The sequence below is a fragment of the Chaetodon trifascialis genome, chromosome 10 (genome assembly GCF_039877785.1).
Source record: "Chaetodon trifascialis isolate fChaTrf1 chromosome 10, fChaTrf1.hap1, whole genome shotgun sequence".
Lineage (NCBI taxonomy): Eukaryota > Metazoa > Chordata > Actinopteri > Chaetodontiformes > Chaetodontidae > Chaetodon > Chaetodon trifascialis.
In genome coordinates this window covers 3,335,341-3,351,912 of record NC_092065.1, presented here as the reverse complement: position 1 = coordinate 3,351,912, position 16,572 = coordinate 3,335,341, and the positions used below count along the sequence as shown (strand labels likewise).

The following is a 16,572-nucleotide window of genomic DNA, read 5'->3' as shown; positions in this document are numbered from 1 at the left end:
GATCAATCACAATATTCATTCCTCCTCAAAGACTCAAAAATGCTTCAGTCATGAGTCTATGATCTCTCAGGAATGTTCAAATTAGCAGGTGCAGGCCAATCCACAATTAGCATTCTAATATGGCTGTGCTGAAAGGCTAAATGCTAACATCAGCATGCTAACATGCTCACAATGACAACAATCATATTTTAGCATGATAGCATATTTGCTAATTAGCAGCAGGCCTGAAGTGATCTCATGATGGTATACACACACACACACACACACACACGCACGCACACACACACACACACACACACACACACACACACACACACACACACACACACACATATGTATATCTCACTACTCTGCACTGTGTGTTGCTGTTTGTCATATAATTATACAGTAACATGACACACATCATGACTCGGATGTTCACAGAATTGCCTCTGGTCCTGGTAACACATCCTTTTAACTTCCACCCTTTTCTGGGAAGTTTTGCTTACTTGGCATACACAAATGGAAACACTTCTAGCAAAACTGTGAGGTCAAACTGCATGTATGAGGCTTCGTTTGAACAGTAACATCTTGTACTTTGTTTAGCATGTGCATCGATAACAATAAATCAGACATGCTTTATGCTGAACTATGCAAATCACCACATACCTTCTACACCTCGTCAAACACACCTGTATAAGATCCAGACATCCGGCCTAACCTCATGGAGTGTTTGCTTTGTGGTGTCACTGGTGTCCTCAGACATTTCCAAATTGTCTCCAAGTAGCCGACTTATGCTGTTATTCACTACTGGAAAACATACTGAAATGTTCTGCATTCAGCTGCATAAAGAAATGTGTATGGAGTGACTTCGCACGTTGAAATTGTTTGGCTCCCATCCAACCTAAACCACCTATCCATATACCATTGGAAAGGGAAAATGATTGGTTACAAAGGTTGACTTGTTGATAGCCAATGACAGCAAAGATACACGACAGAACCGATTGGCTTTTCAACTGGGAGCGCTTGCCGTTTGCAGGGGCCATCCTGGGGTGAAAACTAAGCAGAAAATATGGCGAGACTTTTGTTTTGTAGGCAACAAGCTAACAGAAGCAAGCACACCTAACAACACTGTGTAGGAAGATGAGAACATACAATAAAAAACTGTCTTGTTTGACAAACAGAGATGGTGCAGACAGTGAGTAATAGACTTTATGCAACAATACTCACAACTTGGATTAATTTAGAGAAAACCATTTTCTTTTGATTGGTGGACACTTACAGACTAAAGGAATATAAATAATGGAGCACTGGACACATATTTGGACATCAAACGTAGGATAAAGGGTAAGGGAAGGGTAAATCTGGATGAATTATACTTTGGGGCTCATGCTTTCCATAAGAGCATTTGAATTGTAGAGAGCCTAACTGATCAAAACATGTGCAGTGTGTGCACGTTGACAACAGTTTAATTACATATATCTTTATGTGCAGTGCTAAGTCGCTTAGTACTTTAAGCAGGTCATGGGTGACCTTTGCTGTGCAGTCCATTCTATCGTTCAGAGCCGTTGCACTTTTTTCTACTCATACAGTTACATTGTAACAGTGTGCACAGGTGATGTCAGGTGAAGGTTCAGTGCTTGGAAGGGAAGTGATGGGCATTGAGACCAAGCGAAGAAGGGGAATAATCAGTGAACAAACGCATATTCAGAGTTCAGATACAAAGATATGTACACAGTGTGCACAAACATAAGCATCCTCAACAAACTACAGAGAGAGAGAGGATGGAAAAACATCTCTCTTGCAATCTCTAATTGTCTCTGAAACACACACGGTGGCTACGCACACGTTTCTCCACCACCACATCACACACACAGAAGCCTTGAGTAAAGACATGTGGTAGCTGTGTCCTGATCATTACCCACAAACTCACTGTAATCTTTGTTGTTTTCCACAGTCTCAGCTTCCATCACTCCCACACAAACCAGATCAGCCTACTCCAAACAGTTATAGCTAGTACGGTGGTGAACACCAGCATGACTCAGAACAAAAACATAAAATATTTTCCGATTGAAAACACTTAGCAGTAGCCCTTAAAGACCATTCATATTTATCCTGATAGCATAAAGCGCAAAGGGGATGCCAATCGATATGCAATGTACCTCCGATTGAAAATGTGAACATTTAACTGAGGAGTGAAGTATAAAAGTAGTGTGTGGAACTAACTTTCACAACTTTGTCAGTGAGTTTAAAGTGGCCAACTGACTTTAGATAACTTTAAGCTGCACTACTCAATACTTTTATACCAATTACCAGCAAGAATCTTAACATATTTCAGCTCATTGTTCTGGTTTTTGGGCCGGCAACTTTACTGTTTTGGTTCTCTCTTGATGCTCTTCTCATTTCCAGGAGCAGCCAGAAGGCCTCTAGTGTAAAAGTTCAAAACGAAGAACACTGCATGCTTCCTGCCAGCAACAAACAGCAGACAGACAAAGTTAGCGACTAGCTGGCGGAGCCTTTACAAGCTAAAGGGCCAGATGCTTCCCTCAGGAGTTGGTGGAGACCAAAACCAGAGCTAAAAGAGAGTGAGTATTGGGCTTGCATTCACCTGGTCACCAGAAATGTGATTCTGAATGAATGCTAATGTTGCTCCATCTGTGTGAATGTGTGTTGCAGCAGAGTTCATCCAATCAGCTGTAGAAGGTGATGTCGCTGTTGTGTTTACAACCTTCTCCTTTGGTCGTGGCAAAAATATTAATTAATCACTATTTAAATGGTAAAAAAATTAACTAAAACGCTCAATAAAACAGTTCAGTTTACATAACTTTCGCAATTAAGACATAATGTGAACCATTTTAAAAGTTATTTTTCCAAATATACCTCTAATCTGATCATTTTATCACTGGTTTTAAAGCTGCAGTCACGCACGTCACTCCCCCTCCCTCTCCACTGCACTCATGCCCTGCCTCCAAGCCCCTCCTCCCTGCGGCATCCGCCGTGACCAACCAGTAACATTAGCCTTAGCATTGGAAACAAGCTAACTCTGCCCAGCTGCTACATCACAGTCGCTAACATACCGTACACGCTGCAAAGAGTTACTGTAACAATCACCATATTAGCTTTATGGTTATTTGTTGTCGTATATGCTGTTGTTGGCAGCGGTGGTATGCGCAGTTTCTCCTTTGCGGGTGGCTGTTGCTTCACCATAGCTTTCACTAGCCTCCTGATGCCGCTCACAGAGCTGTTTGACTGAGCGACAGCCGGCAGCATGAACGCAGGGAGGGGGCGGTTTGCAGCGTGTGTGAGTAGTGATTGACAGATGTCAGACATTCCCTCACACACTCCTCTGGCTCTGATTGGTTGTTTTGTGTAGGGCGCAGGGGATTCTTGCAAATTGCAGTAGGATCAGTAGGTGGGACCAATGGAGCTGGGGTTTTTTTTTCACAGATTACATGTTTCATGTGCTGCTGTCTGGCATAGTTTTAGCAAATATGACAAAAAATTTGTTTAATACAAGTTACCTACTGCAGTTTTAATGCATTACTCCTACATACGCTACACAGCCTTTGACATCTGACTTGTCACATTTTTGGAGGCTTCATTTTTGGCAAGGATGACACTGTAAAACATAAAAATCAAAAGCTTCTTGAATTTAAAGAAAATCAAAATCCATATAACCTAAAAGTTTTGTGAGAAATTGAATGGTCAGATGATCAATACTGCTGCCCTTTTAAATCAGAAGCTTTTAAGCTGGAATGCCTCTTTCAGCTTTAGAAAATCCTCAAGGTTCCTGTGAAAAAGCAGACTTGGACATTGGTCAAGAACACTTTTATGAGAAAAAGGGCTTTGACATCAGTTAAGTTGCCACCCATTTAAATGCAGGAGTTTGAAAGCAGTGGAAGCACCTTGCACAATGCAACGACTGCATCTGCAGTTGAAAAATATTCTTTGTAATGTCTGCTCGATCCAGAATCAACCAAGCTGACAAATGCATTGCTGTTGAAGTTCTCTGAAGGATGTCCTGTATTACTGTGCAAGTTTTCAATCTAAATCACACGCTGTATGACTGAGTCATGCTAAAGTTATCTGAAAAAACTTCACCCAAGATTTCTAAAGCTTCATGAAAAGTTCTTCACAGCATCATTTCACCGTTCCCAGACGTTGAGATTAGACTGAACTGTTTGCAAAACTCACCCGTTCTCTTGGTCAGCGACTGATAGGTTAAGTGTTCCCATGAGGGTTCATAGCTGCAGCTCGTGGTTCGTGTCCTCTCTTTCTTCTCTTTCACTCGCTCTAGCTGTGTCTCTGTCTCGCTCTGTCTCCTGTCTTGGAGCCCAGCTGGGCCAACCACCACCAAAGCCTGCTGAAGTAGGACTGCTCAGAGTCTAAACGTGACTGGCCTTAAAGGTTTTTCTTGGGGAGAAAAAGCCCACATCCCACTGTCAGTCAAGCAGCGGAGCATAGTTTCAGCTGGGCCGCCATCCAAACAGACATGAAACTATTCTATTTCGGTCTGCCATATGAGCAGTGGTGCTGTTCAGAGGAGGGGGGGGGGAGATTCTGTGGTGGAGCATGTAATTGCAGAGTGACCAGTTATGGCGAGATGTAATTGCAGACCTCATCAGATGGAGAGAAACTGCCAACAAGACAAGGTAAAGGACTTCTAAATAAGACTTTAAAAAAAGAAGAAACAACACAGACCACATAAATAAATGAGGAGCTGGGTTCCAGATGTGGCAGCAATGGGAGGGGAGGAGAAGAAAGAGAGGGAGGGACAGAAAAGAGTGTCAGATGAAGGAACTGCCATGGCAGCAGAATGAAATCTCATGTCTGACACAGTGAAAGGGTGTTTACCTTCCCAGGAACAGTCGCACAAGACGGAAAGGGGGATTGGGGAAGGTGAGAGGATGTCGGGGCCGGCCTAGTGTTGTTTCTGGACCTTTACCATGAATGTTCCTGGGTGTCTGGTTTCACATCAGCCTTGGAAATGACTACCTTATGGAAAAATTGGGAGCTTTAAAAATGAGGAAGGAAAATGAAAATATAAACGGCAGTCGGCTGGTTCCCATTACAACCAGGACTCAGCTGGACGGGGTTGCTGCAGTTAATATCTCTACATATTCTTGGGTGACTAATTACCATGTGATTATGTGAAGGGGGCGGCTCCACACACACTCCCATGTGCACATAAGGGCCCGCTACACTCTATAGAGTCAATAAATATTAGCTTTAGCTTAAATCTGAACACAAACAGCTAATATCCTCAAAAATCTTACCTCATTTCCTGCCAAATGCAGCACGGGAGTGGTCATCGAAGCACATTTAGAGGCACATGGCTATGAGTGAAAGTATTTCTCAGCCAAATCCCATTATTTAAAGGACGAGTGGTCTGTTTTGGGAAATGCGCATATTCACTTTCTTGCCAAGAGTTAGGTGAGAGGATTGGTACCGCTCTCAAAGTCTGTCTGTTGGTTAGCTTAGCTTAGCACAGAGAGTGGAAGGAGGGGGAAGCAGCTGAGTGTTTCACTTTCTTGGTGCTGCTGCTGTGGTGGACTGAGATTTGTCTTAGAATGTGGAAGGTAAAGGCTTCGTTTTTTCACATTGACAGACTGAAGAAAAGCTGAATGAGAGAAGCCAGCAGAACAGCAGCTATTGTGACATCACTGCTTCTCTATTCCCCAAAATGTCGAGCTATTCCTTTAACACATTAAAAAGAAACATCGAAGCCTCGGGTTTTGAAATTGGTTTGTGGTGTAGGTTTCTGGGAACTGGACTAGCGGCACGTCTTCTCTCTGGAGATGGGGGCTTGCTTCATGGTTTCTCTTATACGAACCATCTAATTTCCAACTGGAGGGGCCCCATTCAAAGCAGCTGCGTGTCATTAGGACTGCTATTCTCATTGGCATAGTGAGATTGTTAGATTACTGCTGAGAAAGAAGCTTAAAACCAAACCGACCCACGAATCAGTCCTCAACCTCCCGTCCCCCTCAATTATCAGAATATGGAGAGGGGGTTTTATTTTTTTCCTCCTCAGTCATGCAGGAAGTTTCCATGTGGATTCAAGCACAGCTCCGACTTCAGTGCTGATTTTCTCCAGACAGACAGACAGACAGACAGGCAGGCAGACAGACAGACAGACAGACAGACAGACAGACAGACAGACAGACAGACAGACAGACAGGCAGACAGGCAGACAGACAGACAGGCAGACAGGCAGACAGACAGACAGACAGACAGACAGACAGACAGACAGACAGACAGACAGACAGACAGACAGACAGAGTGGAAAAACTGTGAAAACAACTGAGAGAGGAGGGTTTGAAGGCTTCAGAGAGAATAGTGTGCAAATCCCCAACTTTTTTTCACACATCTCCTCTCATGTGGGAATTAAGAAGTCATCCAGTTGAACAGCTGGTTTTATAACCAATCATTTATTGCTTTAAGTGCCTATGGTTTGGACACAGCACGCCGGGTGTTGATGGTTGTCATTTTTCTCACATGTTCCTTCTATTTTCATCTAAACCAAATAAAATGTTCCTCAGTAATACATCTTTTAGCTCTGACAGCTATTGTGTGCTTGGGTGTGATGCACACTGTGACAAATATCCTGCATTCGCTCTGGTGCACATGCGGCATTCATCCGTGCAACCAAATAGGAACAACAGTATCCTGTTTTTCAATTTCACCCTTATTGAATGAGCTCATTATCGCCTGAATTTCCAAACTTACACTATTTGTCATTGAAAACTGAAGGGCCTTTATTTATCCTCCCTTCAAGTGCCTTTTTAGCTCTCTGTCTGAGATTTTTGTGGAGACACTGCACCTCAGATACTTTACAAACCGTTGGCAGCACATAAGGGGAATGCGAAAAAAACAACTTAAAACTGTAATTATGTATTTGCACAATATTTATCCACTCCAGTTTGTACAATCAATGTGATTTATGTGAAGTTATTTCCAGTTATTTCCATCTAGATTCGTGTTTCATTTTCCACTGATGATGATCACCTTTTCTTTCACTTTTGCTTTTGTGGTTTTCTTGTGACCTTTAGTCAATGGTGCCTGAAGAAGTACACATGATTTCATGCAGAAACTCCGCTGAAGAGCCGCCCATTACGACCAGTCTTCTACTGATTACTGGCTGGAGCAGATGAGGGTTCAGTGCCTTGCTGAAGCCCCCCCAGTGCTACCCTTAAAAGAAAAAAGAACATTTTCCATGCCTGGTTTTCCACAAATGGTCCAGAATTTAAGCTGACTCCCTTTAGCTTCTTTGTTGCTCATATGAGGCTCATATAAGACATGTGACCTTCTCAAAGGCAATTTACCGCTTCTCGTTCATCAAAAGCCATCAAAACCACACATCCTTGTTATGAAGCATTGGTGAATGACTTCATTCATGATACACCTACGGGATTGTTCAACAGGTCATTGTTTTACACCTCATTACTGCTCAGGCCTGAGGATACACGCTGTGTGTCGAAACCTGGACCTGTCATTTTCACTTTCTCGGGATTTAGATTTGCTTTCTTTGTTTAGTTTTTCACTCATGCAAGTCAACAAACGCAAACCTCTCTCACTGGAGACTTTTTTACGCTTTTGTGACTCCAGTCAGACCTGTGAGACTCTGCAGAGCCCCACTGAAACTTTTATGGAGATAATTATATTGCCACCTATTGGAGCACTGCTGTAAAAACAAGAAGACCCCAAAATGTTCAGTCACTCTGCATAAAATGGAAGCACTCTGTCAGCTGGTATAAGTACAGCATGTTAAGACAGCTTGAAGAATGTATTGTTAGTGAGTTGCATCTAAAATAGAGCAGAATACAGGTTGAGATTTAGAAATGTGTTGATATCTCAGTACCAATCTCCTGTCTAAAGATGATAAATAAAGATTATAGATCTAACACATAATTAATGTAAATGGAGATATATGCTGATTCTGAACTGAGTGGTGTGTGTTTACCTCCAGCAGAGCTTAAGAAGAACAAGTCTGACTGCAGGTTTGTCTGCCTTTTATTAAGCAATTACCCATGCAGTTTTTACTCGTATCATCATGTATCTCAACATATCCATGCCACTGTGGTGTGAGTCAGAAAATACTCCCATTGAAACGGATGTGTTTACACCTGTAGACTGTCGCTGCATACAAAGTGACCCAAACCGAGCAACAGTAGAGCGTATGAACGTGGATTTGATTTTCAGTACTTTGCCAAATTATTACATGTGTGCTCCAACTTCTTAGGATGTGAGTGTGTATCTGTCAGTGGGAAATACTGTCAAATGTAAAACCAATGAATTACAAATCACGTGAGGTTCATGAATGCCATACGATTCATCATTTATAATTTATGGACATTGAAAATCAATATTCCAGCTATTAGTGTACAAATATAAGCTTCTCATAGTATAATCATCCTCTCAGTCGTTCAACCTCTTTCTACACCTAAATGCTTAAAAACCTTTGAAGAACAACACAAGTACCCCAAACCCGAGTGTATCTAAAATACATTTTAATCTTGCTGAAATTTGTTTTCACAATATTGTTTACAATATTAATCTGTCTTCATTCTCTTCATCCTCGCTCGGGTCTTCTTTATCGTCTCGAAACAGAACTGTACAATCATGTTCATGTAAATTGTTCTACATCAAGGCACAAGACAACAGCCGTTGTGGGGGGGCCTTGGGTAGGGTGATCTTTAATAGCGTCCCTCTGGCACACAGGAAAACAGGGTACCCCTGGGAAGAAAGAGAGCTGTGGAAAATGTATGGATCTCAACGGGGGAGAGGGGAGGTGGGTTTTGTGGGGGAAATGTGCTCTAACGAGGTGAATGGAGGAAAAAATAAGGTGATAACCACTGCTGCTTTCATTTTATTTTCCAATGATACTCATGTATAAAAAAAAGAGGAACCAGTGGGATGTTTTTTTTTTCTTTCTTCGGGAGTTCATTTGTTCGTGTACATAAACTAAAGTGCTTTTTTTTCTCTTTTTTTCTCTTATTTGCCAAAAGCAAAAGGTTTCACTAACAGGATGGAAATGGGGATGAGAAGTCCTGTGGCGTCTTTTTTTTTTTTCTGTAAGAACGTGAGGGAGTGGATAAAGGGCCAGTTCAGTGTTTACTTCCTGCTTGATTTTGTTTTTGTTGATTTTTGTTCTCATGTGTTTTCTGATGTTTTCTTGTCGGGTTTCAACCTCTGAAAGACAGAAAGACAAAAAGAAAAGGAGCATTTAAAGTTTTGCTTTCAAGGACATAATTTACAAATCATTACACGTTGAGTCCAGTGTGATTACAATCCATTTGTAATTAAGAAATAATCATTTGTCAACAGCCAGTTGTGATAATTCTGCTTTCATGGTTCTATTCTACACGTAATTAGCAGATGGAGATACTCATGAAACATTATTTACCATTTTCCTGAAGGTTGTGGAGTGCTCACATCTGGACGTTTCTCCTCCGCCTGCCGAAGGCCTTGGCACCGACATTGGTGGGGACAAAGTTGCTGTTGCCCATTCCCCCCGACCGGCTGAGGAAGTCCGCCAGGCGGTGAGTCACGCAGGTTGCCGTGTTGCAGGCTCGCTTCTGTGCTGTAACGCTGCTTCAGGAGAACAAACGAGGGGTTAATGCCAAGATCTGGTGTGACGTTTGTCCATACAGCACTGATACAGTATCACATTTTAATCAACATTAACACAGCACAGAAAAACATGACAGCTTAGAAATATACATAAAACAACAAAGGTTTAATCTTTGTCATTTTTTCTTACCTTTGAACTCGATGTGAGCTTCAGAGATAATTTGAAGGCCACGATCACATGCTCTAAAATCCCATTTATGTGTATTTTATGTCCATATTTGCAAAGGAGTTCAATAAGCTCCCACTGGCTGTTAGAGTATCCCTAAGAATGAAAATGAGCTAAGGCTTCCTGGTAGAAAAATACGTTTATTAAACAAGAAACATGGTGTCGCATGAGTGGATCATTTATTAATGGTTTAGTTAAGTGATCTCTCTAAACCCTTAAATTTCAGGGTATTTAAATGCCATCAAATGACTCCACGCACAGTACACAGAGATGTATATGTCTGAACGGGCTCCTGAATTACATCAATGGAAAACCAAGCCTGATTGTCTGAAATGGTTGGGACAAATCATTCTCTGCCAAAAAACAGGGAAGGAGAAAAGAACTGAAAGGTTGGTTGCAGTTCAAGGTCATATTCTTCTCAAGCAGGTAGAATCAACATGCACTTTCCAATCCAAAAACAATGAGGAAGGAATGAGCAGAGGGGGGAACAGAGGAGGAGGACAGGGGGAAAGAAAAAGACAGGAAGAGGAGAAGGAAGGTACAGGTTAAAGAGGGTCTGAGGGAAGATCAGGAAGGGTTAGATGCTGTCAAACGTCTCGCCGTAGATTGCATAGCTGTCGCTCTCAGGCGCACTGCGCTTCTTGCCGGGTGTTCCTGCTCCCACGTTCGTGCGAGGGAACGTCTGCAACTTGTGCAGCTCCTGAGACAGTTTGCCTAGCACACAGGTGCTGAGGTTGGAGCAGCGCTTGGTTAGGTGCCTGTCCATGCTGTCGGGGAGGGGACACACAGAACACATGCAGAGAACAGGCTCATAGGTTTGAGAAAACATGCAGGTAACACTTTGTTTCATCTCTTTTTCTCTTCTTCCCTCCATTCACGCACCATTCCTCTCACATGCATTTCATTCTCATGCCACTGCAGGTATAAAAAAGACAAAATAAAAACATTTCCCCCCTTCAGCATCATGCCCCCCCGCCCCCACTATTCAAAGAAACTGTCATCCATCCCCTCATGCGCCAGTCCTCCATCTCCACCCCCACCCCAGTCAATCCCCTCTTGTCACATTTTACACCCACAGAACAAACAGAAACCAGTCGCTTCCCACTATCATGCAACTCCACTTAATAGACATCATGCACACTTATTCGTTCCGTTAGGCATCCACTGTTCACATGCCCGGCGGGCAGGCTGCAAATAGTAATCCGCGCAAACAAAGTCAAAATCAAACTCATCCATGCGGGAGCAGGGTCATGACAGAGAATAGGGATTTTGTGTGTGTGTGTGTGTGTGTGTGTGTGTGTGTGTGTGTGTGTGTGTGTGTGTGTGTGTGTGTGTGTGTGTGTGTGTGTGCGCGCGCGCGCGTACACGCGCGTGTGCGTGTGTGTGTGTGTGTGTGTGTGTATTAACATCTATTCTTGGAAATGATCAGTCTTTTGGTCAGCTCAGAAGTACATACCTCTACGCCTGATTGAACCCAAGTGGGGAGCTAAAAAGATGCTTCTTCAGTGGTCTTTAAGTGCAAAACAGAATATGATACAATCCCTAAGAAGATAGACAAAGTCCAGCATGGTGGCCTAAAAAAGAGCTGTTGATTTTACCTTTAGATTTAGACCAAAGGAGATTAGTTTCATCGTCTTTCATCAGCTGTTTCTGCACAGGGAGGAAGCTGCTCTAAAAAAAGGGTTAAGATAAAGGAGTCATCTGTTGTCATCTGTGTACCTGTTTCCCTCAGTTGCCTGCTGTTCCAGCTCCTCTGCCGTCATCTGCACAAACTCCTTCACAATGGCGTTGAGTAACCTTCGCGCCTCGTAGTCCGTGAGCGTGACTCGGTCTGACATGGACTCTAAACCCGGTCTGCGGTGCAGAGGTTTAGGGGTCGGGGAGGGTTGGGGGAGGAAAGGCATTGACATCAGAATTAAATCCTTCACTAGAATTATCACCTGCAGTTAAGAGGAGGGGTGGGGGAGTGTGTAGGGGGTGTTAGGGTGGGGTAGGGTGGCGGTTGGATGGATAGGTGGGGTCAGGGGGGTTGGCCGGGACGTCACCAACTCTGAGAGGGATGACGTCCGAGTTGGAGGGCCCCCAGCCAACGCGGGGAAACAATCTGCAGAAAGTGCCCCATCTAAGAGAGGGGCTGATGTGCAGCCGGCTTTAGATTTATTACTAAATCAATAGCTTCATGGGAACAGTGTGGGGAGTGGCCTGAATGGGGCTTCATAGAAATATATATAGATCTCATGTGAAGTGAATTACACTGTTTCTCCTCCACTTTTTTCTCTTTTTGCTTCTTTTCTTCTTTCCCAACAAATGAGGCCAATTTAATTTATGTGATCTACATTCTTTTTTAAATAAAAATATGAGGATGAAGATCATTTTAAATATATAACTCTGAGAAATTGACCCTATATTTAAAAATGCTCATTTAAAAAGACAAAACCATTCATCCTAAATTATTAAGATAAACCAGAGCAAATGAACTTAAACTTTCTGTGCATGCACATTATTACTGTATCCAATTTTTACACCAGTCTCTCCCTCACATGCACATATCCTCTCCTATTTTTCTCAAGCAGCACATAAATTTTAAAACCTGATTCCCTTGCTGAATATTTTTCCTTCAAGGTGTCATTTTTGCATCCACCCTCCACTCATTCCCACTGGTTGTTCGTGACTCAAACAACAGGGAATTTACCCCCATTCTACTTCACATATTTCAAGTTGATGGAAAATGCATCATGTCAGCTGCGATTCTCACCTGGCAGGAGCGGCTTGTGAGCAGTACATCTGGCAAATGACCAGCGCGTAGGCAACGAGGAAAGCAGAGATCTTCAACATAACCATGGTCCCCTGCACAGCAAGAAAGACACCACCATCAGGTCCCTGTACACCAGACTGCAGCCATTCACACTCACATGGAGCTGAAATAACTTCTCAAATCATTCAAAAGTTAATCTGCACAACAAAAAGCAACATTCATGTAGAAATGCACTTGCTGGTCTGACCCTCTCGTGCTGCTGGGAAGAAGTTGCAACAAGAAAAAAGGGCTTCCTGTCACTTCCCAGAGAGGTGAGCTCACTTCTACCCACATGTCAGCTTGCCACTATTTAGCTCTGGTCTCCTAGTGAACATTCTCGCTTTTACTTCCACACAACATCCCTTCAAAACTGAGTCACATAACAACCCCCCCTCCCTCCCGCTCACTATTCTTCTGCAAAACGCACTGTTCCTCTAAAACATCCAGCCAAGAGCACAGGACAGGTAGTTCTCTCATGTTGTACGCTGCAGGTCCTGGAGTGTCACATGTCTGTGGGTAGAGGTGTGTGTGTGCGTGCGTGCGTGTGTGTGCGTGTAGTTTGGTGGGGGTCCTCAACTGTGCAATGCATGTAGCTCTTGCTAGTGTTGGAAGAGGAGGGGTGAGAAGGGATGGGGTGGGGGACTCCAAGCTTGCCAACTCCCTAGGGGACCAGTGCATTAGTGTAATGAGCTGCCAGCGCTCCCTTTCTCTCTCTCTCTCTCTCTCTCTCTCTCTCTCTCTCTCACACACACACACACACACACACACACACACACACACACACACACACACACACACACACACACACACTCAAACCTGGGTCCTCTGTCACTTGCTGTTCAGTTGCTGTTCAGTTTCTTCTCATTTTTGAGTCCCTTTCTTTCATTCTCTCCTCCCTTTTCTTCCTATCTCTCGCTCCCTCTGTCTCTGGCCTTCAGATAGCAGACTGGCCCCTCACAAAATGGGTGGTGTTGATGCCGGTGACCCCAGTGGCCACACTCCAATCCCATTACCGACACCATCACGTCAGCGCAGTCTAATGCAGTGCCTCTGTGTCCATATCCCCTCTGATCCACACATGCACGCAAACATCTTATCAGGTACATTTATCATCAAGCAGCCATTCCAACACATCGCCCAGTATTAAAAGTTAACACTTACCTTCAGTGATAATCACCCAGCAAAAAAATAAATAAATATATATGTCTATGTATCTCTATGCAAAACACAATAAGTTGACTTTCTCTCAACTTGCAGGACAACTCTTGATTCTGTTGCATGCAGCGCCAACGCACCAGCCTATATATCCCACCACTTGGATTTGTGCATTGACTGTGTAGGTGTTTAATTATCCGCCAGCAGCCAATCGTGTCGCTCTGATGCTATGGCAAGCCAATGGGACGCCTCCTTTCAGTCCTGGCTCACTAATAAGGGATATGGCTCTGCGCTGACGTCATTCTTCAGTCAGTAAGTGCTCCATTCACAAAATCCACCAGTCATTTGGACCATTTGCTATCCCCAATTTGCATTGATGTCATAATTAAGTAGGAAGCAAAGCAAACTGGTGGCTGTACAGAAGCATCACCAGCAATAAATATTTTAAGAACTTTCCAAAAATGTTACATTGCATGCTATATCTCAAATGGCAAGTCGATAACCCCCCAACACCCCCCCCCCCCCCCAAAAAAAAAAACACTGCCACCCTTCCAGCTAAGCACTTGCAGGCGGGGCCATCTGCTGGGGAGGGATGTATACTACACAGTGACGCACTCCTGAGCTCTTCATTCATAACGCTGTTTGAAAAGAGCCAACAACACTACACCCACTGTGCGTCAGGTCTGTATAGACCATCTTATACAGTCAGCTTAGATAATTAGCTTGTTATTGATTTAATTTGGGCCAACATGATGTTATTCACCACGAATAATGAACTCATGGGACTTTACGTTCAACTCTGCTCAGAGTATTAAGTAAACTGCTTTCAAACTACAAAGCATTGTGCAATTTTTATCAGGGTGATTAACATGAAAGTTCCTCCCCCAGCAGCTTCTGTATGCCCTCCATCTGGAATAAAACCTCAGCTAAGTATGACAGCATCCCTGCCCACTTCAGTGAAGCATCAAACCATATTGAGTTAATAAAGTGATACCACAGTCAGTCAGTCAGTGATCACTGCCGCCCGGGCCTCCTCCCACACACTGAGTAAACGAGTTGTCCTGGGCAAAGACCGATCGATGACAGCCTCCGACAAGAGCTGTTTCTCAAAAGCAATTACACAACTGTTTGTCGTGCACCATCGTCTCAATTCCCTTCCTTTTCATTAGTGTGCAGGACAGTATATGTGTGTGCGCACGGATGAGCGTGCGCGTGTTTGATGTGTGTGTCAATCTGAGTCTCTGCACAGTGGACAAAATGAATGGCTGTACAGCAAGTGTGTGTGTGTGTGTGTGTGTGTGTGTGTGCGCGCGTGTGTGTGTGTGTGTGTGTGTGTGTGTGTGTGTGTGTGTGTGTGTGTGTGTGTGTGTGTGTGTGCGTGCGCGTGCACGCTTTTCTCTGTGTGTAAATCTGTGTGCATGTTTTGGATTATATATGCCAGAGTGAAGGGGGGGGGGGGGGGGGGGGCTCTCCTTGTCTGCGTCATAGAGGAACCCCATTAGACAAGATGAGCCTTTTAGTGCTATTGAGCCACATGGCTCACCCATGTCGGGCTCTAAATCACTGCTGAATAGACAGCTGCTGGGTCTCAAGCCATATCTACGAATCTGCATCACTTTTCTACCTATATATATATATATATATATATATATATATATATATATATATACTGTCCTGCCTAATTTATCACACAGAGCTGAACAGATTGAAACATACCAGGAGACCACTGACTTGTTATACAAATTCTAACTTTCCCTAAGTTCGCATGTTACCTTTCATACAGAACTTTGAGCTGTTATTTGCAGGTTGTGGCTGCTTAACCACCTGTTCTGAAGTAGAAACTGTCTCTCAGTGAATCCGCTTCCATGCTTTCTCCCCTGCTGCTCATGTATTAAAGAGCTCATTGGTGGCGTTTGGTGGCGTGTCCTCCACCATGCCTTCAGTGCCTGCTGCTTGAGGAAAAAGGGAACCTTTCTGTGTGGAGTTTGCATGTTCTCCCCATGTTCACCTGGGGTATCCTCCATAAAAAAAACCACTAAAAACATGCAAGAAGATCATCACCTGACTGGTCCCCGGGCGCCGGTCAGCTGGCAGCCCACCGCTCCGCCGTGGAGGAAGGACGGTCCAAAGATGGGTTAAAGGCGGAGAATAAATTTCACATATGCATGGCGTGTGCAGTTTCCCCTCCTAACTTCGCATGATGTGTGTAAAAATGTGACTAATAAAGGATTTCTTCTTCTTCTTCTTCTTCTTCTTCTTCTTCTTCTTCTTCTTCTGTGGTTTTAAAGTGCACTAGTTTTAGTTAAGTGTGCCTAATAAACTGGCAACTGAGCGTTCCACGTTCTGTTGAGCTCCATGCTGCAGCTTGCATGAGACTACTACTCTGAAACTGCTGCTTTCTTCAAAACTATGTTTGTATTTGCCAACCAAACCTAAATCTACAGCATGCAGCACATCATGTATTAACAGATTGCATCTATATGCAAACCTACCGGTCTTACTTTGTACGCTGCTATCTACAAAGCAAGAGTCAATGCAAGAGTGTCTATATAAATAAAACAAAGGGCAAAAGGGAAAAAACAATTATCTCATATCTGTCTATATCATCATCTACTATTTGTATGTGCTGAGTGTGTTTGAACAACCCTTTGCCCTTTAACATTGATTGGACAAACCGTGTGTGTGTTCCATGTCATGTGTGAGTACACACACATCTCTGTGAGCTTCTGCAGGTCTATATATTGCATTCCTTTGTACGTGTGGGTGAGCGCATCTGTACTGTACTACGTGCATGCTTACGTATGTACATGCACTCATATTTTCAGTGTGGGTGTTGTTTTTGGAT

General features: G+C 43.5%; 2 protein-coding genes across 4 annotated transcripts in view; both read right to left on the bottom strand.

Moving 5' to 3' along the window:
- Nucleotides 1-4,202, bottom strand: part of LOC139337854 (protein inscuteable homolog) — a 46,270-nt gene extending 42,068 nt beyond the window's left edge. Inside the window, exon 1 of the mRNA XM_070972648.1 lies at nt 4,174-4,202. The gene's annotated coding sequence lies outside the window, so the exon portion shown is untranslated. The remainder of the gene's footprint in view (nt 1-4,173) is intronic.
- Nucleotides 4,203-7,975: 3,773 nt separating this feature from the next.
- On the bottom strand, nt 7,976-13,852 carry LOC139337621 (calcitonin gene-related peptide 1-like). 3 transcript variants are annotated; one of them, XM_070972304.1, is made up of 5 exons: nt 13,734-13,850; nt 12,534-12,625; nt 11,498-11,632; nt 9,386-9,573; nt 7,976-9,171 (listed from the first exon to the last, which is right to left on the bottom strand). In XM_070972304.1, the coding sequence occupies exons 2-4, from the start codon at nt 12,617-12,619 to the stop codon at nt 9,411-9,413; spliced, it is 384 nt and encodes a 127-aa protein (XP_070828405.1). In that variant the 5' UTR covers nt 12,620-12,625; nt 13,734-13,850; the 3' UTR covers nt 7,976-9,171; nt 9,386-9,410. The 3 variants fall into 3 exon arrangements, with proteins under 3 accessions (XP_070828405.1, XP_070828406.1, XP_070828404.1); XM_070972305.1 differs by having other exon boundaries at nt 9,386-9,570; XM_070972303.1 differs by lacking the exons at nt 7,976-9,171; nt 9,386-9,573 and adding an exon at nt 9,899-10,545 and having other exon boundaries at nt 13,734-13,852.
- Nucleotides 13,853-16,572: the final 2,720 nt, after the last annotated feature.

What these genes read in the sequence shown, in the direction of transcription:
- LOC139337621 (XM_070972303.1), bottom strand. Translation starts at nt 12,619, where the DNA reads ATGGTTATGTTGAAGATCTCTGCTTTCCTCGTTGCCTACGCGCTGGTC. An exon ending in TCACAAGCCGCTCCTGCCAG is followed by an intron (nt 11,633 to 12,533) that starts GTGAGAATCGCA and finishes TCTGCACCGCAG; the next exon opens with ACCGGGTTTAGAGTCCATGT. An exon ending in CAGGCAACTGAGGGAAACAG is followed by an intron (nt 10,546 to 11,497) that starts GTACACAGATGA and finishes CCTCCCCGACAG; the next exon opens with CATGGACAGGCACCTAACCA.